This window comes from Endocarpon pusillum (assembly GCF_000464535.1).
Source record: "Endocarpon pusillum Z07020 unplaced genomic scaffold C720841, whole genome shotgun sequence".
NCBI classification, from domain to species: domain Eukaryota; kingdom Fungi; phylum Ascomycota; class Eurotiomycetes; order Verrucariales; family Verrucariaceae; genus Endocarpon; species Endocarpon pusillum.
In genome coordinates this window covers 15,248-37,140 of record NW_006913581.1, presented here as the reverse complement: position 1 = coordinate 37,140, position 21,893 = coordinate 15,248, and the positions used below count along the sequence as shown (strand labels likewise).

The window sequence follows — 21,893 nt, the reverse complement described above, 5'->3', positions numbered from 1 at the left end:
CAGATCCCACCTGCAGCGTATGTTGGCAAATGTTTCCATCCTACTAGGCAACAAGGCAGCTTTATATCATAACCCTCGGACTCTGCAGAAAAAAAGCTCGTGGACAACCACCGCCACAATCAAATTGCTGCACCACATACCTCCCTGACAGACATCGATCCTAATACTTCGAATCCCTTTTGCGCTGTATCTTCCTTTGACAGAATGACTTCCAAATCAGCAGCAAAGCTCATCCCCTCTGACCCAGCAAAGGTCATGGTTTTTCGCGACATCCTACCGAATATGGCTACTATAAGCTCCCCCTTCGCTCGATTCGGACTATTCAAGGTTGGAGGTCGAGCCACGATCATCAAGCTGCAGACAGGTGCCCTAGCAGTCTTCTCGCCGGTTGCCCTCACAGATGATGTGCGATCAAAGGTACAGTCAATGGGCAACAACGTCAAATACATCTCAGCGATGGATATCGAGCATCACATATTTATTACCCCATGGGCCAAAGCTTATCCACAAGCTGAAGTTATTGGAGTTGAGGGATTACCCGAGAAGCGCGAAAAGGACCCTTCAACCAAAGGCATCACATTCTCTCATGTGTTTACGCAGTCAAATAACAAGGACATGAGAATATCGGAGGAGTTTGACGAGGAGTTTGAATATGAGTTCCTTCACTCTCACCCCAGCAAGGAGCTCATCTACTACCACAAGCCGTCCAAGACCATGATACAAGCAGATTTCATCTTCAATCTTCCAGCATACGAGCAGTATTCCAAAAGCGGAGAAGGAGCAACCTCTGGCGTGTTCACCAAGCTTTTTACTGGTCTCATGAACACAAGGAACGACATCACCTGGCAGAGAAGATTCGTCTGGTACGTGTTGAGCTCAAAAGACAGGGCTGGTTTCTCCGAGTCTGTCAATAAAATGAAGCGCTGGGAGCTACAGAGAATCGTCCCTTCTCATGGTGATGTTATCGAGTCTGAAGCCCAAAGTGTCTTTGACAAGATTACCCGCTGGTTTCCTGAAGGACATGAGAAGAAGTGATCAGCAGTACGATCAGATCTTACATCAGCTTACGTGGGGAGTTTAATGTTAATCATATTAGGCACATATTTCTCCACGATCCATTAGCCAACTTTCCAAGCACTTTGTACAGCACCATATCCGGTGTGTAGGTGTGCCTAACCCCTCAGGCCCTCATATCGTATCCTGGAGATAGCTTGTGCTGGTATGGAGAAACTCCTGCTGGGGATTCCCTTCGCACGCCTTATATGCTAGGGAAGCAAGCACTATGGCAAAGTCGATGGCGCTTGCGATTGTATCATACCATGGTCCCAACTTGCAGCTTCCTACTGATTGAAAAACAACAGCCGAGGTCGTACGGCAAGGACCCAGGGCATAGTATATTTATCGTTATTTCTTCAAAATCGATGTCTACTTCTTCTTGTTCCCATCTGCAGCTTCAGCATACTTCCATGGTCCATCAATCAGCCTGAACACCCACATCTCTTCATTCCATACCCATTGTTCCAAGTACAGCATACCTTCCAGGTTGCATTGGCCAATATGTATTCCACCACAAGCGTCGCTTTTTGGGTGCTCCGCGTTGGTCAGCTCCTACTTGCCTGTGTAAGTCTTCCTCGAAGCCCATTTCAGCAAAGATTGACAATCTCTAGGTTGTAGCTGGCATCATCGGATCCTACCTTCATGACTTCAACCATCGACATTCTTGGCCGAGGAAGCGGTTTATTTTCGCCGAGGTGCTTGCCGCGCTGTCCATCCTCTGCAGCCTGCTTTGGCTCCTCCTCTCCCGTGGTGGACTCTGGCCTCTCGACTTGACACTTGCATTGGCTTGGTTCTCCACCTTCGGTCTTCTTATAGACTGGCTGCACGGTCATGCTTGTGGAGGCACTTTTGACGGGTCTGAGATCACCTCTGCTGGCTATTGCAACCAATTGAAGGCGGTAGAGGCCCTCAGCTTTTTGAGTGCCATCTTCTGGTCCCTCAGCGCTATCATTGGGATCTATTATATGACTAGGGCCAGGAAAGGGCAGTCTGATGCTATCAACGAGACCGGGTAAGCTTTTTCAGATCTCTATCTCTATAGCGTTTGAAGCTAAGCGATGCGGCCTCAGCAACATCCGCCGACGTTGGTACCAGGGCCCTCGCGTCTAAAGGCAGACCGAACTGAGCCTACCCGCTTCTTGTGGGCGTAGCTGGGTTCGAGAGGCCTCAAAAACGGTCAGCTAGCAACCGATTACTGAAGGATGTCTGGAGCCGGGCGTTTTTGATAAATTGTTGTCGTGGGGATAGATGGAGACTGGCGGGATGTGTTCTTTCTCCTTATAGCAGTCTGCCCTGTACAACCACAGATGTGGGAAGATTATCATTCTTCAACAGTCGCTATTGCCAGAAGTGTTGAATCAAGCACGCAAAAGCTGTGCGAAGCATCCGAGACTTCAATCTTATTTGCATGGGGACTCATGTGGGATACTCGGCTAACCTTTACCTTGACCAAAGCGCAGGAAGGATGAACCGAGCCGCGACCCCTTCTATTGCAACATATTTCTCCCAGTCCTATACTCCTTCCTCCGTAATAGCAGCATCAGTCATGCAAACGACTTCTTTTAGTAAAGCCTCCTTCCATTTCATCTTTCGCGTGGTAGAATCGATGATCAGATAGGCAGGGTGCTCTCGACATTGCTCTCAGCCTCCTCATCAGCCACGATAACATCGATGCATAAATCCTCTGCCCCTCACCGCCCCATCAAGATGGCTGTGTGTAGTTGGGACCCCCGATCTTATGTGACTGCTATGCCCTACTCTTGTGTCCCCAAAGACATCCCAAAGCCCAATAAAGTCGTGGCCTTTCGTAATCGTTATCATGCCACGTTTTGCCTCATGTCTGGTCAGCGGCCTGCATGAGCTGAGCGAATTGCCTCAGGTGTTTGGTGGAATGCTCATACCCGGTGATTGGCCGTGTCCAGCTTCTAGCATGGATATCGAGGTAGGCATCCGAGCTCTTGAGCCCCAGGGCGCTGCAAATCATACCTGTGACATCTGTTTGTCCCCTTTTGCGGTGTTTGATTTAAGCATGTGCCTGATAAAATTTCTGAATGAGAACAACTGTATCTTACACCTCGCTTATTCTGCTTGCCTGTTACTCTAGTCTTTGTACCTGCAAGCAAGGCACTCCCACAAGGCTCTAAATGCTTTGTATCTTGTCAGAGATTTCTATGTGTTCCCAAGCTCCAATCCATTCTCAATAGCGGAACGACTGTGTCTTTGCTCGTTCTAGTAGGTGTGGTACTACTGGTTGGCAACGACATAAGTTCATTGGTTCTCCTCTTCTGTTGGGATCATTATGGTGGAACAGCATACACGGTACATTTCAATTTCCCCCGCCTTCCCGAATACAATTCAATGTCGACTTACAGTTCAATGAAGCAAGCCCCAGGTCTGCAAGTACTTTCGAAGTGGTCGTTGTCGCTTTGGAGACGGATGTCGTTTTAGTCACGATCTTGGTGCAGATGGAGGTGCTACCGATGTCGGAGAAACAGCGAAACGTGGGCAGACGCCTGGAAGCTCCTCCTACGCCCGCCTTCGCGCCTGGAAGTTCAAAATACCTCGAGATACCCTGCGCATTCCACCGCTTGGCAGTGATGAACTGCAAGGTTTCCTGACAATCGCCTTAGATTTGGTAACTAGCGACGAGCCCGACATTGTACAACAAGTTGTGGAGTCCCTGGCTTCGAACGGCGGTCTCGCCAGAATCAGCGAAGCGGTAACAACAGCTGCAGCTCCTTCGTCTGATCGCCAATGCCTCCAAAATGGAGAGTACATGTTACTTCCGCTCTTCAATGTACTTACACACCCTGACGTTACCCAATCCTTCATACTTGAAAAGCCCTTGAGCGACATTTATTGTTCTCTGTACGGTATCGGAGGCCGTCGTGCCGTCTCCTGTTTCTCAGCAGCTGCGCGATTTCTGTCTTTGTTCGATGCACCTTCAGCTGAAAAGTCCAGAGCTGTTGTCGCAGTGTTGACTTGTCTACACAACGTCATAGAGCTGGTTTCGAGTGCAAAGGTGGTTGAGGGTATCCATGCAGTAGTGAAGACTCTTGCAAAGCTGCTTAAAGACGATTTGAAATCGTATTCTGAGGTTCAGCGGCTGTTTCAGCGTATCGAAGACCGTCTGCAAGAAGGAAGTGCCATGCCCATTGTCGACTACTCACACAGGACGTCGGCAGTTGTCCCTCTCCTTGGTGCTCTCCATCTGGAGCGTGATCAACCAGGTCAGCTCAGTTCCAAAGGCGCTCGGCATGACAACGATCATGACGACATCAGCCGCATTTCGATTCTGCCTACAGCATCAGAGGTATTGTCTGAGAGAGCCGAATATCTTCCTGTCAGGGATCCTCGACATCTCCACCTAGGTGGTGTGAAAGGACTTCTCGACCGACACTTTCGCTTGCTTCGTGAGGACACCATAGGCCAACTACGGGATAGTGTTCGTGCAGCGATCGACACTTTACGAGATCCATCTGCACCCGAGCTCGTGTCCAGCAAATTACAACAGAACATCCGCAGATTTGCATATAAAGATGTCAAGCTTATGAAAGTCACCTTTGCTCGAGTCACTGGCTTACAGGCTCATCTTTCTTTCCCTCAACCAAAGCCAGCTCTGCAGAAGTCTGAGCAGATACGACGACAGTGGTGGGAGCAGTCAAAATGTTTATGCCATGATGCGCCGCTGTGCTTGGTGGATGCTGCTCAGAACGTCACCTTTTTCACGGTTTGTGGCAACCAAGCAGGTGGAGGTGCATCCGATACCAACAGCTCAAAGTTGTTGTATCAAGATCCTCTAATGGCCAATGTCATCGTTCGGTTGGTTGAACCGTATGAGCTTGACATTGAACGCCTTGTGACATCTTTGTCGAGTCCTACGTCTGGCGCACGTGTGCTGTGCGAGTTTCCCGGGGTACTGTTGCCTTCTTTCTATCCGACTTTGAAAGCCCTCCAGAAAATGAGCAAAACATTAGATCTACCTTTCGCCGATATCATCGCCCCTACCGACACCAATCGTGGTATAACTAATGTTGGGCCAGCTCCCTATGCAATGAAGTCCGGTTTCAAATTCGACCTTAAGAGCATTGTTGGGAACGAACATCTAGAGCTGTCTATGGCTGATAGATTTGATTTTGCGACCCTTGCAGCGAATTCGTCGCTCGATGAGGCTCAACAGACAGCGGTGATTGATGCACTTTCCCGAGAGCTAGCCCTGATACAAGGCCCTCCAGGCACAGGCAAATCGTTCACGGGAGTTGCACTAATCAAAGTGCTACTTGACAACGCCTCTAAAGCTAGACTCGGGCCGATTGTGTGTGTCTGCTACACTAATCATGCCCTGGATCAACTGCTTGAGCATTTAGTCAAAGACAACATTAAAGGAATCATAAGAATTGGCTCGAGGTCCAAATCCGATCTTGTGCAGCGCTTAAACCTTCGTGAAGCCATGCAGTCAGAAGAGCGGACCTCCACGGAAAAACGCCACTTTGCATCTAACAAGGCCGAAATTGAACGCTATTCTGAGGAGATGGAGCCGTTACTGGAAGATCTCATGAACCACAATCACCCAAAGATAGTCCGAGACCTTCTCCAACGCAAATTTCCAGAACAACACCGTCAATTATATGAAACTGAAAAAGACGATGAAGGCTTTGAAGTTGTCGACCACGATTCACGTGAACCCCTGATCAAGTGGTTGCACCCTAAGTGGACAAAGCGCAGCCGACTCGAAACTAGGTTGCCAGGGACAAATCGACCGCTTAACCTGCTAAAACATGCTAATGTTTGGAGCATGGCTCTTCAAGAGAGATTGAAGCTCTATGAACACTGGATAGAGATCGCCAAAGACGACACGCTTGCTCAATTATCGTGGATGCTATCGACTGTCGGTGGGCATGTGGAAGAGCTGGCCCAGTGTCGAAGGGAGGATGAATTGCGGGTCCTGGCGAAGGCCAAAGTCATTGGTGTGACGACCTCGGGCCTTGCGCGCAATTTAGACGTCCTTCGCCGGGTTCAAGCAAAGGTGATGGTATGCGAAGAAGCTGGAGAAGTTCTTGAGGCGCATCTCCTGACTGCATTACTCCCCTCTGTGGAGCATGCTATATTGATCGGCGACCATCAACAACTCAAACCACAGATAGCAAACTACGAGCTCTCGTCGGAAAACCCACGTGGTGTGCAATATTCCCTGGATGTCTCACTGTTTGAGCGCTTGTTATATACGAACGATCCTCAAGCGGTTCCCATTCCGTATTCGGCGCTTCGAACTCAAAGAAGAATGCACCCTTCGATCGCCCGCCTTATCAGAGAGACACTATATCCTGGCCTTGTCGATGAACAGTCGGTTCATGAGTATCCAGCGGTCGAAGGTATGAAAAGTCGCTTGTTCTGGTTTGACCATGATCATCCGGAGAATAGCGATGAACGACGAGAGTCAACGTCTCACACAAATGACTTTGAGGTTGAGATGGTTGCCGCACTGGTACATCATCTTGTCCGCCAGAGCAGATACAACAGCGAGGATATCGCGGTCCTTACGCCCTATCTGGGCCAGCTTATCAGGCTAAGGAACAGACTGGCAAGCTCATTTGAAATTGTCGTGGGAGATAGAGATCAAGCAGAGCTCGAACAAGAAGGTTTTAACGCCGATTCTGCACACACAAGTCCAGTGTCAAGGGCGAAGAAGACTAGCCTTTCGAAAGCAGTCAGGATAGCGACGGTCGACAACTTCCAAGTAAGTGTTGTAAGAGGAATCGAAGCACATATATAATAACTCTCTTTGTTAGGGTGAAGAAGCGAAAGTGGTAATCGTTTCCCTAGTGCGCAGCAACCAGGAGAGAAGATGTGGCTTTCTCAAAACTAGTAACAGGATCAACGTCTTACTCAGGTATGTGGTCAAGAACAAGAACTGTATGCCTTCGAATACTAACCAGTCATCTACCAGTCGCGCACAGCACGGGATGTATCTATTTGGCGACTCAAGCACATATAAGCGCGTCAAAATGTGGCAGCATGTCATCCAATTGCTAGAAGACAGCAACTCCCTTGGAAAATCGTTAGCCCTCCATTGTCCAAGACACCCGGATACTGCCATTGAAGTTGCCACACCTGACGATTTCGCCGTTAAAGCACCTGAAGGGGGCTGCGATCTGATGTGTGATGGGAAATTACCCTGCGGCCACAAATGTATCAACAAGTGTCATAACATTGTCTTACATCAAGAAGTTTTCTGTCGCAAACCTTGCCCGAGAGCACTGCCTGGCTGCGACCATGCCTGTCCTTTGCCCTGTGGCGCAACCTGTGGACCATGCAAGGTCCAGCTCCACGATGTCAAGCTACCCTGTGGCCACGTTGAAGCAAGTCTGGACTGTTACCTGGCGCAGAATCCAATCCGTGCCAGGTGTCGGAAGATTGTCCAAGTCAAGGTTCCCTTGTGTGGACATACCGCAGAGAGGCAATGCTGTGAGCTTGACCCGGGGCCGAACTATCAGTGTATGGCTGAATGTGGCGGAATCTTGCCGTGTGGCCGTGAGTGCGGATCTAAGTGTCACATGTGTAAACCTAGGGAAGATGGCAAGATTATTCGAAATGACCATCCACCCTGCAGAAGGACCTGTGAACGACCTTACAATACTTGCAGTCATTACTGTAAGGAACCTTGCCATCCCGGGTCTGAGTGTCAACTCTGTTCGAGGCCTTGTGAAGTCCGCTGCGCTCATTCCAGGTGTGCCAAACCTTGCAAGGAACCTTGTGCACCTTGCGCGGAGGATTGTACGTGGGGATGCCCTCACACCGGGAAGTGCGATCTACCCTGCGCTGTACCTTGCAGCAAATTGCCATGCTCTAGGCGTTGCGAGTCAATCTTGCCTTGTGGACATCAGTGTCCGTCGGTCTGCGGCGAGACGTGCCCCTCCACCAGTTACTGTCAGACTTGCTGCCCAGAGAGTACAAAAGGTACCGTGGTGGATTATCTCCTCTCCGGTACCTATGGCGAGACGAACCTTGATGAAGATCCGTGCCTTGTGCCAGATTGTGGGCATCTGATGACAATGTCCTCCATGGACGGATTATTTGGTCTCACGGAGTACTATGAGACGGACAGTGATGGTGCAATCATAGCTTTGAAAAGGTCCTCCGTGCCATTCTCTGCCGAAGAAATCAAGGGTTGCCCGGTCTGCCGTGGCTCGTTACGTAATATCAACAGATATAGCAGAATCATTCGAAGGAGCGCGATCGATGAAGCCACCAAGAGATTCATTTCTTGGAGCAACACAGAGATCTTAAGGCATGCGGACGGGCTTCACAGTATTCAAGAACAGTTCGCAGCAGATCAGGATATCGCCCAGCTTTGTGGAGATGGAGATTGGCGCACGACACTGGACTCTGAACTTAACAGGCAGTCGGACACCATGATTCTAGAGGGTCATCGGGGTCAAGTGATGGCTGACATCTCGAGAATCAAATGTTTGAAAAGCCGACACAAACAACCGTACCTACTCAGACGAAAATTGAACAAGTTTCTCCACGAAGTTCGGGAGAGCGAGCAGCCTTTTGTTCGGGTGTGGGATCTCTTGCAGAATCGGAGGCGGCGCGACCTGTCAGGTCATGTTAACAACGATCTTGTTTACGAACCCAGCGTCGTGCAGCTCCGTGCATCTTTGATGAGTCTGTCTCTATCAATCAGGTTCGACATCACCATCATCGCCGATGCCCTTTCCCTACGAAAGAGAATGAACGGTCTTGGCCCACGGTATCATTGGGGTGCTATTGATCTTGACGTCGACTTCTCACAGCTTCGAGCGGAGTGCTTGAATTTGGTTGATCGACTTGCCGAACACCAGCAGCACCGGTTGGAGATCGAAACCAGAGTGTCCTTCGCTCATCTTGCTGCACTTGAGCGATCTGCTATTGCAGGTTCGCCGAAGGTCGACCGATTGAATCATCTCCGTGAGCTGGGCTTGGAGCAACTCAAGTACGCCCGCCAAATCCACGCACGTTACCCGGGCCAAACAAGCGGTGTGATGGAAGAACTCGATGCAATTGAACTGATGCTGAATGACGGAACATTTTACACCGCTGTGACCTCAGAGGAACAGCGGGCTATCTACAAGGCGATGAGTGCTGAGTTCAGGGGTACGGGGCATTGGTATACGTGCGCAAACGGACATCCATTTACGGTGGGAGAGTGCGGCATGCCAATGGAGCAAACACGCTGCCCCTATTGTGGAAGTCCCATTGGAGGCCAACATCACCAGCCAGCGGAAGGAGTTCGGAGTCTTGATGAGGTCGAGGCATCAATGGGCAATATGCATTTGGGTGGTGGAATGTGAGGTGATGATTATCGTCAAGTACAGCAATGAGCTGGGAGGACTATCAAGGCAAAGAGAGTGTTTTCAACACTTCTGAGGTTCTCTGTGTAGGCGATGATTTTTGCTATGTTTTCTTTCCGTCTGGGCAGCTAAAGCTATCTGAGGCACGCACCCAGACCTTTTGACTGTTTCCTCTGGACAATGGAGCAGGAGCTGCATTTTTGTCAGACAGCCAGATCCTCAACAACGCTGTTAACATCTCGGGGGAGCCATTTCACAGACTACTGAATCACTCGTGCTGCTAGAGAGTATGGTAATGACTGTACGGAGTACCAGCCTATGTTGGAGAATTGACCCCGGATCGACCCCGCGGCGTCTCTAACAGGGGTACGGAGTGTGTACTCCACAATCATGCACCTCCTGAGTACACCTCCCACAAGATAAGATATTTGCGGCAAGGGGTTGAGAATGGCTGATAAGGGTGAAGCATTTGTTGCGGTGCTGGGCAGGGGGTTTGGGTTTCATTGTACCTTGGTTACCCGATCTGGATAGGCCAAGGGGGCCGGAGGCTTGCGGACACAAACTAGGGCCTTAATTAAAATTCGGGTGTGGGGCTCACTAACCCGCTTAGGTAGGAAGGCTTGCCCCTGCCACCCAAAATGTCTCTTGGTCACCGCTAGCAAGGCCTGGAGGCCCCACATACTTACTACAAGGGGAGACATACTACGTACCGTAGTAGATACCGGTAGGCTGGCATTAAGCTTAGCCTCAGCTTGTCATAATACGTCGTTACCCGGTTTCATTGGACACAATGGATTCCTTAGCATCAGCTATTGTGACGGAGTTGAGATGTCCACACTGTACTCCGTAGAGCCTTGAAAGTCGCCAGATAAAGTAAGAGGATCTATAGAATTCTCTATATTCGTTCAATGGCCACCATCCGACTTAACATCAGTTATGCCTGCTTATGTGATATGTAAAAAAGCTTAGTTGATACAAGTTTACTCGTGCTGAGCAGACAATATTTATGTGTAACTAGGACACGATTCACGCTTATGCCAGATTTTACGATACACGCAGGCTATCGTCAGTCATTACCCGAGGCGATCATCACTACGATTATATTTTGAGAGCTGACACTCTACAATTATGATGCATGACATCCGCTGCGTCAATGTGTAACGGTGCAAGTGGACCCAAATTCTCCTAGAGTTGTCGCTACATCCCTCGCAGAATCATATGAAACCTGAACACTAATACATATAGTACTCATCTAGTCTCTTTTTCTCTATTCGAAGAACACAAGTCCTAAGATTCTTGGGAAGAAGAAAAAGCTAAGAATGGGGCGTCCCGATCCTCAATATCTGCCAGCCGACCTCAAACGCTTCATGCGTAAGCCTCAATTTGCAATTTGTTTATGTCACTTAGAAGTCAGAATCTAACTCATACTGATAGTAAATAATGAGCAAATGGAGATTATCTGCCAAGTGGCACGCAACCATGCAGCGGAGCACCATTTCCTGCTGTTCGAGTACTGGATCCGAGGAGATTCCAGCTTTGTCTCTCTAATCGAGTTACGACGACAGCGATACCTACAAGTGCCGACAGTCATCAATGATACTTTCTACTATCACCAGAAGGAAGCAGAGCGGTTGAGAATCGCGACTACACGCGTTCGTCAGCACGGACGCCTTCCCCCACACGGTCCTCAGCTGTTGAAGGGAGACACCCCGCCAAGGCGGGACGCTGTGATGATGGCGTTGGCTGTAAGGGCGATCGAGGTATATAGGGGCACTGCGGAAGCCCAGGCTAAGACGTTCGCCGCAGAATTTCTCAGATATGCTCGACAACATGAGCTGACTGGGGCTGTACAAACTCGGAATCCTAGTAATCAAACACGAGATACAGCCTCAGAAACCCAGGATCGACTCTCCGCTCTATTGCAAAATACAGCAATCATGGCCCGAGCTCGAGCTCCATCCGGCCGGAAGAATTTGGCCTCAACAGTGGAAGCTGGGTCTGCTGCCTCGCGACAAGACACTGCAATGACCGCCCAAGACCAGGCTTTTGCTGGATATCCTACCTCAATGAACCCAAATCGATCTGTAGACCTGTTTTCGAACTCATATGCGGCTGCCCAAGCTCAATTCGATACCAGCTATCATGCCTCAAATGCCGAACCTCGGACGGTGGAATCGAAAAGAAGGAAGCCATGTGTAGCACAGCGTACAAGGCAAGAGGCTACAGCGCCAGCGCCAGCGCCAGCGCCAGCGCCAGCGCCAGCGCCAACACCAAGGAGCTTGGGACCTCTGAATCGACGAAGAATCTGTCATTTCGAAAACACGCGCGAAAGACCAAGCCCCAACCCGCCAGCCGGGGTTGAGAGCGCCCTAAACGTCAACAGGTTACAGTCAATAGCAGCATCATCATCAAGATGCTGAAAGTTATCGTTCATCGCTAAAGGGCCGGTCGCACTGTGCGACCACATCCAGGCGCAAGAATACCAGTACCCCCAGACGTCACGAAGCAGATAAAAGACATCGCTCACCAAGCAGTCTCTGATTTATGCTCCGCCCATCACTTGAGATGTAGAAAGCGTCCAAACGTCGTGCTAAAGTATCTGTGTTAAGGAAGAAAGGCGTAGGAACGAGGAAATATCCTGACCATGTTTTAGGAGCAAATAAACATCATAAAATTTCACATACGATTTGGTCTGTAACACTTTCACAGTTCGAGGCCAAGTGCAAAAGAGCATCAACGCCGACACGCCAGAGGACGAGTAAAATGTGTATCCCTCCACCACCACTTCATTACAACCCGGCGCAGATACAGTATCATCTTGAGGCCGGAATCATATTTTTGCCGCCTCGAAGTAGTGGGTATCGCCGATCCACAGGTTCCAAGCCCTTGGATTCGAAAAGGCTTGTACCCTAACAGCTCTCATATCGAGCTAGTCCAGAGCTGATTGCCAAACACTGTGTTTGTCATCCCAATGTCCTGTCCGAGTAAATAAACGCACGAACTCTCACCTCGATAATCCCAGCCGAACCGAAACCAGCTACACCTACCTTCTCTGGCGCAGCAGCAGCAGCAGCAGCAGCAGCAGTAGTTCAGTCATATAAATCTCCCGCATACCTCGTATTCTCATGTTGTTGTGTTGGTGGTGGGCAGCACCATCCGCTCCAGCTTTACTGTAACTCACTTATTTAACCGTGCATTGCCAGATTTCTGACCGATTTCGTCTCCACTCACCGTACAGTCGAGCAGTCCGGTAGCGACCTCACTCTAACCTTTTTTTCGTTTTCCTTCTCTCAACAGCTCCTTAAGCTTCCGAGCAATCAGTCAGATCTTTACTAGTAAGTTTAGATAGAGTAGCCGGTGTTGAAACACCGAACCGGTTTGGGGTGTGGATGGCTGTCGAAACGTCCTAACACTCATCGGGGAAGATGACTACTAACTAGTATGTAGTACTTACTCTAGCTGAGGTGGGTGGATTTACGAAGAGACAAGGAAACCCCAAGAAACAAAACACCCTGAGTAGTGAAACAGAGAGTAGACATGTATTTCTCAGACCATAACCCCTTATGTTCGTGGGTGTTTATTACTCAAACTTCTGTAAGACTCTACTCTATATCAATCTGGACCCCCGGTCTTAATCTGATATTGCTTGTGGGGATCTCGAAGGAGAGACAGAGAAAGGGTGGTCATGGCATGCTGGTCCGGAGGAGCAGTCGTAGATAACGCCTCCCTTCTGAACTTCATCGGTACGTTTCTAGTCCATCCATCCATCCATTCATTTACGCATATTTTGTGAACACGATGGAAACGTCGCCCTCTCCAATAAGCAATAAGCAACAACCCCCGAGAAAACCCCCTCCCAGTACTACGTCCTTGATACTAACTTACCTATTTTCTAACCGCCCAGCAGACTCCCAAGACCAAAACGCCATAACCATCTCCGTCGGCTCCGGCACCGCCAGCAACGTCGACTTCCTCCTCTTCGAACACTGGCTCAGCTTCGACCCCACCTTTCCCGAGCGCGTCGAGACCTGCCGGAATCAGTACCTACAGCTGTCATGGGGACAGGATACGAGATTCGCGGACCGGTTAGCAGTTGCATGCCTGCGAGCAAGGCTGGGGAGACGATTGCCGCCGGAAGGACCGCCGCTGTTGCAGAACGATGCGCGGCCAACGGCGTCGGCGCTGCTGAGAACGACGGTCAAAGCTATTGCGGCGGCGAAGAGTAGGGCTGTCAGGCAGGCGGCAGAGACGAAGGCGAGGGTTGAAGCTCAGGAGGCGGAGACGAGGCTGGCTGCGGCCGCGAGGGCGCAGAGAACTGCCTCACGGGGACAAGATCAGAGCCAAGCTTCAAGTCAGAGTGGTGCAAGCGGCGGGGCGGTAAGGCGGCACGGGGTGCAGCAGAGTGGAAGTGGTGGACGAAGAGGTGGAGGACAGGAAAGTAGAGGAAGTGGGGGCGCGGGCCATGAAGATGCAGGTCGGTCAGAGAATAAGTAGATATAGCCTGAAGTAGTAGGATTGTCTTCGAGGAAGGAATCCGACGGCGGACAGACCATAGCTGCGAAGGCCCCGGTTTCGTTATCGCTGACGATTGCTTGGATGGAAGCAAAACACAGGAATACTTAGTCATGCATGCTAGCAATGTTCTCCTTGCTCTCCACAATCCCACTCTGCCACCTACTCCAGCATTTCTCGTAGGGTTCTTTTACGGCCTGCTTATTGAAAGCCCGCTCGAGTCGAGCTGTCTGATCCCATCCGCGCCGGTTGTGCTGACAGTGAAGAAGCAATCACCTCCGCTACCTCCACTGCATCTTTAATCGCATGGTTCGCTCCATCACCACCCAGAAACGGCATTGGGTGAGCGCTGTCCCCTATCATGATGATCCCGGTCTCATCAAGGACTTTGTACAGATCGGCTGTACCGACATGCATGGTTCGCATAAGCCATTGCAGAACTCGCTCAGCCCAACTTCTCGCTGGGTCAAAGGTGCTGGAGAATGGATCTGGGAGTTCTGTTGTGGTAAAGAGAAGCTGCAGCTCTGGTAAAATGCATCTGGAATGTCCGTCGCATAGGGACCCACCCTAGTTAGTATTTAATCAGTAATGTGCATTCGGACCGCCAGTGTGAAGAAGTGGATGGATGGAATTCTATCTATCTGCCGAATCTATCTAGGGAGGAGCAGGCTAATCTACTACTAGTAACTTAGGGCGCGCAGGCACGTGACGCCAAGGATTTGGCTGTCCGCGTACGGGCCAATTCCAACACAAACAAAGCAATCCCGAATGTTCTGTTATGCTTCCACGTGCCTAACATCAGAACTGACACTTCTGATTCGGGGATGGCGAAGGTCATCAAGTACCTTGTATGCTACCTTGTATGCAAGGGAGTTGAACGGAATGACGTTGGTCAAACTCCGTTGTTATTAGCGGCGCCCACCCTCGGGGTGATATCATGTAATTGGATGGAGACACCGATGTTGGTGAAGGCAGATGCTGCCTGCGTGGACGAGCTGGGAAGAGGTACACTTCACTCTGCCCCTTTGCTGGAGAGTGCGCTTTGTCGATGCCATGAGTCCTTGCCCAGGATATCTGGAGACACTCTCTCTCGCCATGGTGGAAACAGGAAGCACACATGCCCACTACATCTTACGCGATAATGAACAGAGTTGCGATGTTCATTGGTTACGGGACGTGAATCTGACTCCGAAGAAGATGAAGAACAGCCAGAACAGATATTGGTTGGACGAAGAGCATAGATGTGACGAAGGTAACGATCAAATCTCAATAGACGAAGAAGATGGATATGACGAACACGAAGATCAGATTTCACTGTATGAGAAGTATGATTGAAATTCTTGATCCAGAAGGACAAACCTGGGAGGCCAGTGATCTTGACCTTGAAGGCTATTCAACTACTAGGGTGTTTTGCCCAACCAATCCGTCCGCTATATCCCAGACTGCTTCTGTTGCTCTACTACTGGGGGAGGTATACTACTATAGTACACAAGTATTGTTAGTCTAGAGCTAGGAGCGACTAGTATTTGTTATCTCGTCAAACTGCTGCAATTTGTTTTGCCAAAGCTTGACTAATGACCATCCATTCAGATATGTCAAGAAATTACGACTAGTTCATCTTGTACTTAGCTTGAATCTTCCTATTACTACGTATTTTTTACACCAAGGATTCTAACTTAGCGTTGAGCTAACAATACTTCATGGAACCCCTCGTAACTTAGTATGCAGGATGCGATCCAAATCTACAAGATGCGTACGGGCTGGCTCTCAGCGAGTTTGTGAGTGGAAAGCGTGCATGGCCTGTATGGAGCGAGCACTCACAGACTCTGGGTGGATCTACGACGTTGGGACCAAGCAGTGCATTAAAAGTGTTGAAGAGCATTGAGGAGAGGGATATACGATCTGTAGAAATCTGGTGCATGGAATTTATTGGAGATTATATAATTAGCAAACGACACTAGGAGATCCGTTCGGTATATATAGCGACCTCGTATATAGCTCCCTTGCCCTGAAACCAGGTCAAACGAGTCATACTTCCCTGAAACGAACGACAGCAACATGTGAGATTGGAGACCGACACATACAAGCCAAAGTGCGATCTATCTACCTACAGCTTCGGCTCAATCTGCATTCGAGAATAAACCAATTTCAAGATGCACTGTACGTCCTTTTCCCTTCGTGCTGTGCCAACTTTAACACCATTTCATTAATCAACTCTGTCCTCCAAAGACTGAATGTACTTCAGCTTCCAGCATTCAGTCCAGGGTTGAGGAATATGCGAGCTGACTCCCCCCCCCACGATCCATGCTATTCGGATTGTATCTATCGTTCAAGGTCAGGAATTGGTACAGGTTTCCGTGAGATCTGGGAACTTCAGTTGTCGGGTTGATTGTCAGGCGGAATGCTTGGAACACTCTGCTGCGATACCGTCTTGACTGCATCGTTGTCTGTCCTGTGGATGGGCAGAGATGGATCTGCGGCACTGGAAAGGAAGGGTATTGAAACTCCGCCTCTCAAAGTGTTTGTCAATCCAGACGACAAAGGGTTCAAAGACATGCCGGCTCCAGAGGACATCTTGGTCTTTTGGTAAGGCTTAGCAATATCATAAGGTTCGGCCAGCACACCAAACAGGGCGACCTTGAGCCATGACCGGGAGGCAACACGTCGCTCATTGATGAATATCTGACCATTGATCTCGACTTGAAATGGCGATCCGTCGTTTGATTTCAAACTCAAAATCTCGGCGATAGCTTGGTATGCTTCTTCCTTAGTACCTGAGATGATGTGAATCATTGGCTCGGTGCCTGCGACGTTGCTGACAATCCAGCTGGCTATAGCGCGACCGAAAATCCCAGCTGCTAATGTGAGTGTTAGAACTACCACAGCCATGATTAGAGACAGAAGGGTCGCGGAGGCAAAGACTGCGGTGCCCATGACAAAGACTGCCACACTGAACACTCTGCTGAGACGTTTCCCAATCTGTTCCCACTTCTGCTGACCAACAATCGAGACCATCACGATGACAGAATTCCTGGCAGGCGTCTGAAGACTTGAACCAAAAAAGTTCATTGACGCCGGCCTCAAAGTTTTTAGCTGTTTTAGAGCATTTTCGGTTGCTGTACTGGTGCTGAAATAGTCACTGATAGGCTGACCGCCCAGAATCTCGACATCATAGGACAAGCTTGATAGGTATAGCTTGTATGTCTTATTGAATGGCCTATGGGCCCTATCTTCGGCAAATGCGGCGAGTGTCACTTCGAGAGTCAGCCTTCCCTCCCTGAATCCCACTCTTGTTTAAGGTGATTAAGGCATAGCGCTTACCTAAGAAGTACCACATGTGCATCCAGTACCGAGCTGAGCAAAGGAAATTGATGACGCCGCCCTGTTCAACGACGGCCATCGCAGCTTGTGCCATGGAGAAGAGGATAAACATGACGACTAGTCCAAGGATTAGGGTCTTTTTTGGCGGTCGGACGCTCTCGAGTCGATCGATACGTTCTCTTATCTTATTGCTCAGCTCTTGTAGCCTTTCATCTATGTTCGGTACATCTTTCTGGCTTCCGGGAGGGTGCCTGCGTAGACTGATGATGCTTCCGATTGCAGTGTTCCCCTTTGCCACGGCGTTTTCGTAGTCTTCGACATTAACGGGCATGAGGGCACCACCAAAGGACAGGCTCATGGCCAGTGCACCACCGAATGGCACGATGGACTTGAGCCGCCAGATCTCACTGGTAGGAGGCCCGAACAATGCGCCAATTGTCGGCAGGAGACTCAGAACACTTGCAGCACTCGCATATTCGGCCTCCCTGATTTTGGCGAGAGAATCAAGAATAGCCTCCAAGATTCGGCTGCATTCTCTATGGCCCCTTTCGCGAATGCACCCACCCCTAGTCACCCAAGCAGGGAGATCGAAGCGGTACTCTCTATCAGTATCTGATGGGAGCGGGCAGTCCTTATTGGGAGCGTGTTCGTGTTCGGCTTGAACAGATGGTAGAGAGCTTATCAGCCATAATGCAACGAGCATCACAGTGATACGTTCGCAATTGCGATACGATTTATTAGGTTGCCACATCCTAATGAATAGTAAGCTGTGTAGAACAAGCGTTGAGCGGTGACTTCGTAGAACGGGGGATGGAGAGAGTTATGATTTAGAGTGCTTTACAAGCTGATCAGGCTGAGAGCACTTCACCAACTCCCAAGCCCATAGTTGATCCTTGCCGAAACTGGCGCTGCACAGGGGCCAAAATGCAATGTAGCGTTGTTCAGTTCCTATTCGCAGTTCCTGCCCCAGAAGAACGATTGAGCTACACAAACAACTCTGGTTCACAGTCGTGGCTTGGTATGTAGTGGTGTGGTTGAGTCGCAGAAGCACATCCAGTGGTAATTTGTACATGATCCATTGGATGTCATGACCGCCTCTGTCGACACGGTGGCGGTGGCAGAAGCATCTCCTTGTCATGTATGTCTTGAGCAGCTCCCTTTGTAGAATGGATTGGTCGAGTTACATGCAGACGGCATCTCTGCCTCGTAAGGCCCCAGCATTAGGTGAGCTATAGGACCAAACCAATAGACCTGTGGCCAGCTTCTGCACAGTCTCGATATCAGCTAGGTTCTCCTCAGACGACAAGGCAATCCGATTCGTGCCACGAAAGCCACACGCAGAAAGCCTCTGGGAGTCGATGCAGTGGACTCCAGCCTTATCAATATTGGTTTGCCATTTGGAACCAGATCTGTTGTAGTCCCCTGAAAAAAGAGTGTAGGCTTCGGGAAGGATTCTCATTTTGAATAAGCTCATTTCTACTCCGTAGCTTCTATCCATTGACGCTTGTTCTGTAGTGTAGTGAAATGGAACCATGAGGTAGTCAATCCATTTCTATGCGAGTTTATCGCCAGTGTCAGTGAATGTGGCTCCTTCCTTGTTGGGAGTAGTAATCTGTTGACCTTCTGAGATTGCCTATTGGCCAGGTTTTGTACAGGTAGCCCTGCGTTTCGCCTGCTTTTGATTGGTCTTGGTCCATTTCTACTGCAGTGTCGCTTCTACTACGGTAATCTCGCTGTACGGCACAGCCAATTGTACATAGATCTACGCTCTCTACCCCAACTAGCTATCGAACAACTTGCTACTTCTACGTAGTACATACTCTGCACAGCAGGTTGACGTACTCCCGCTGTGGGGCAATAGTTATCAGAATCTACTACGGTAGCAGGCATAAATATTGTCACTCTTGCGCTAGTACTTTTGGCCAAAAATAGTGGCCGAACAGCCACGATCAACAGTGCTAATCCTTGAATGTATTAGTCATAACCAAACAACTAATTTCAATGGCTGTTTGAACGGATAAGTTTGTTGAAAGCCAATGAAGATATTTGCGGCGTTGTACTTATCAGAACTAGTTGCTACCAGCCCTGTACATAGTACTGACAATATTTATGCCTGCTCCCGTAGTAAATACAAAGTTCGGGATGAAATAAATCCGCAGGCGCCAAGGCCCCACACCGGGCGTTTAGCGTTCAAGTTCAAGGTTGTAAAAGTTCTGCAGCAGTCTTGGCACAAGGAACACCAAAATTTTCGGAGTATAATTCTATATCACATTTTCTCTATCAAACAATGAGATTCTTGAAATTTAAGGTGTAGAAAGGGTCAGTATCTTAAGGTCTATTGAGTGATATTGGTTATAATAAGAAACCCGGTAAACAGAGTGATGCAGCCGATAAAGTGCTTGGAAGCAAAACAACTGTACTATCCCTGTGTCACTAAATGGGTGACCCTAGTTGAGCGCCATCTCAGTGCGAGCCCAATAGAACAATCCTTGATCCAGAAGACCCAGAATCCAGAACCCGCGCAGTACGATGCAGAAGAACCGCAGTCACGCAACGACCTAGTATCCTGCGCAGCTTCTACATTGTTCTGACTCCAGCCTGATACCGTAGTACTTCTGCCTGGTACCGTAGTAATTTACAACTAAGAAGGGACACGGTTGCCCTTGCAGTGTTGTGTGCTTGACTTGACAGGTTCGCCAAGAGGTTGGCATTTCTTCCGCTCCGATTGGTCTTCAGGTTTCTGATCCAAGAGGCCCAGATAATGGCGGTGACACTGCCCAAGACGAACTCGTGGTTTTTAGATCATAGTTGACTACTCCGTATAGCCATTGCGATTGGATTCATGATTGCGCACCCTGTCAGATGCGGCTGTCATGATCTCCCGCTCGCTGCAGTCCAGCTTGCTATCTTGAATTACGGTCCACGCACTCTCTGTCTGCGGATACCCGCTCTGCACTTCTGGGACGATGAGCTTTGCCCGAGACCACAATACAGGGCTTACACGATACCGAAGCAATAGCAGATCGTGCATGGACACTTTCGAAGACCCCAGCAGAACCAGACTTTTGATGGACGAGGAGGAAAGCTATTCACGCGACTTCCACCGGCGACTGGTCGAGTCGGCTTCTCCCATTCCTCAGTATACCCCTCGCAGACCTCTGATCGAACAATGCACCAATGAATGGCAACAGCACACTCAATGGAAGAGCCGGCGGAACAGTTCTCCGGATGGCTTCGACGACGCGCTCGAGTCCTTCTTTGACCGCTGCCTTGCGATACTCAAGGCACCCAAGATCCGTCGGTATCTTCTTCTGTACACAGTCATCTTGATATTCTCGATCTGGCTGTGGTCATCGATGATATGGCCCGTTTGGGCAGAGCAGCGCATGCTGGCTCGCTCGCTTTCAGCAGAAAATAGGAGGGCGTCTGGAGGGTTGTTTGGGTCCAACCTTCGTCCAACCTTTCCAAACATGATACAGGTGAAGGACTTGGATACCAAGTTCGTCCCCAAGGCTACTGCGTCAAAGGATGCAAGGGCAGATAATGTCAACCGCCTCATATTTGTTGGTGATGTTCACGGCTGTCTTGACGAACTGAAGGCTCTCTTAGCAAAAGTGAATTTCAACACCAAGACAGATCATCTGATAGCTGTGGGTGACGTTATCGCCAAAGGGCCCGACTCAGGTGGCACCGTGGATTTTCTACGAGAGACAGGTGCTTCCTGTGTGCGAGGCAACCACGAAGACCGCATCCTCCTCATGGCACACGACGCGAACTCATCGCCACTGAAAGTCGAAACCCCAGCCTCGCAGTCCTCGTCCGATTCCTCCCCCGCCCGAACCCTCGCCGCCTCCCTCACCGCCTCCCAAATCGCCTACCTAGAAAGCTGTCCCCTCATCCTCCGCGTCGGCTTCCTCAAGCCGCTAGCCAGCGACCTGGTCGTCGTTCATGCCGGGCTCGTCCCCGGCATCCCCTTGGACCGCCAAGATCCCACCTCGGTCATGAACATGCGCAGCATCCACCTCAACACCCACGTTCCCTCCAAGGAACCCAACCCGGAGGGCAGCGTCCACTGGGTCAAGCTGTGGAACAAATACCAGCAGTCGCTACCAGCCCAGTGGTCCTTCTTCCCGTCAGGCATTTTCGGGGCGCAGAGTGCCAAGGAGAAACGTACTACGGTTATATACGGTCATGACGCCCCGAGGGGCCTGCAGCTCAAGCAGTACTCGAAGGGTATCGATACGGGCTGCGTGAAGGGAGGGAAGCTGACGGCGTTGGTGTTGAGTGCCAATGGGAGTTGGCAGACGGTGCAGGTACAATGTAAGGATTATCGGAAGCGGAGGCCGCTGGATGTCGAGGTGGAGGATGTGTTGAGGGATGGAAAACTGAGCAAGCCAGACGACGAACAGGAGGAGTGACAGACATTTGCGTAACTCTGGAATTGGAAACGGCCCTTTTTTGGGCTGCAGAGTTTGTATTCCGCCAATTATTCAGCTCTCTAGGGGATCGGTTCCCAGGCTCGTGAATGCAAAGCCAACCAAGTACACCTCTGCCTCTCCATCTCCAGCTAAAGAAAAACCCACTTTGAACACAGACCGACGACGACACGCGAACGACGACGCACATCCAACACCCTTCTCCCTCCCCTCCCCTACACAACTTCCTACCCCA

General features: G+C 49.9%; 6 protein-coding genes across 6 annotated transcripts; 5 read left to right on the top strand and 1 right to left on the bottom strand.

Annotated features, from left to right (window-relative positions):
- Nucleotides 1-204: 204 nt before the first annotated feature.
- EPUS_08258 (uncharacterized protein) lies at nt 205-1,035 on the top strand (the record flags this gene model as incomplete). The annotated part of the gene is made up of 1 exon (XM_007788470.1): nt 205-1,035. One exon carries the CDS (start codon nt 205-207, stop codon nt 1,033-1,035), a length of 831 nt encoding a protein of 276 aa, XP_007786660.1.
- Nucleotides 1,036-1,557: 522 nt separating this feature from the next.
- Nucleotides 1,558-9,389, top strand: EPUS_08257 (uncharacterized protein; the record flags this gene model as incomplete). The annotated part of the gene is made up of 7 exons (XM_007788469.1): nt 1,558-1,620; nt 1,668-2,068; nt 3,505-6,793; nt 6,846-6,946; nt 7,004-7,551; nt 7,625-7,945; nt 8,002-9,389. 7 exons carry the CDS (start codon nt 1,558-1,560, stop codon nt 9,387-9,389), a joined length of 6,111 nt encoding a protein of 2,036 aa, XP_007786659.1.
- Nucleotides 9,390-10,708: 1,319 nt separating this feature from the next.
- On the top strand, nt 10,709-11,809 carry EPUS_08256 (uncharacterized protein; the record flags this gene model as incomplete). Its single annotated transcript, XM_007788468.1, has 2 exons — nt 10,709-10,760; nt 10,824-11,809. The coding sequence occupies 2 exons, from the start codon at nt 10,709-10,711 to the stop codon at nt 11,807-11,809; spliced, it is 1,038 nt and encodes a 345-aa protein (XP_007786658.1).
- A 1,265-nt stretch (nt 11,810-13,074) lies between these two features.
- Nucleotides 13,075-14,432, top strand: EPUS_08255 (uncharacterized protein; the record flags this gene model as incomplete). Its single annotated transcript, XM_007788467.1, has 3 exons — nt 13,075-13,132; nt 13,297-13,867; nt 14,171-14,432. The coding sequence occupies 3 exons, from the start codon at nt 13,075-13,077 to the stop codon at nt 14,430-14,432; spliced, it is 891 nt and encodes a 296-aa protein (XP_007786657.1).
- Nucleotides 14,433-16,274: 1,842 nt separating this feature from the next.
- EPUS_08254 (uncharacterized protein) lies at nt 16,275-17,925 on the bottom strand (the record flags this gene model as incomplete). Its single annotated transcript, XM_007788466.1, has 2 exons — nt 16,275-17,155; nt 17,223-17,925. 2 exons carry the CDS (start codon nt 17,923-17,925, stop codon nt 16,275-16,277), a joined length of 1,584 nt encoding a protein of 527 aa, XP_007786656.1.
- A 2,326-nt stretch (nt 17,926-20,251) lies between these two features.
- EPUS_08253 (uncharacterized protein) lies at nt 20,252-21,640 on the top strand (the record flags this gene model as incomplete). The annotated part of the gene is made up of 1 exon (XM_007788465.1): nt 20,252-21,640. One exon carries the CDS (start codon nt 20,252-20,254, stop codon nt 21,638-21,640), a length of 1,389 nt encoding a protein of 462 aa, XP_007786655.1.
- Between the last annotated feature and the right edge of the window lie 253 nt (nt 21,641-21,893).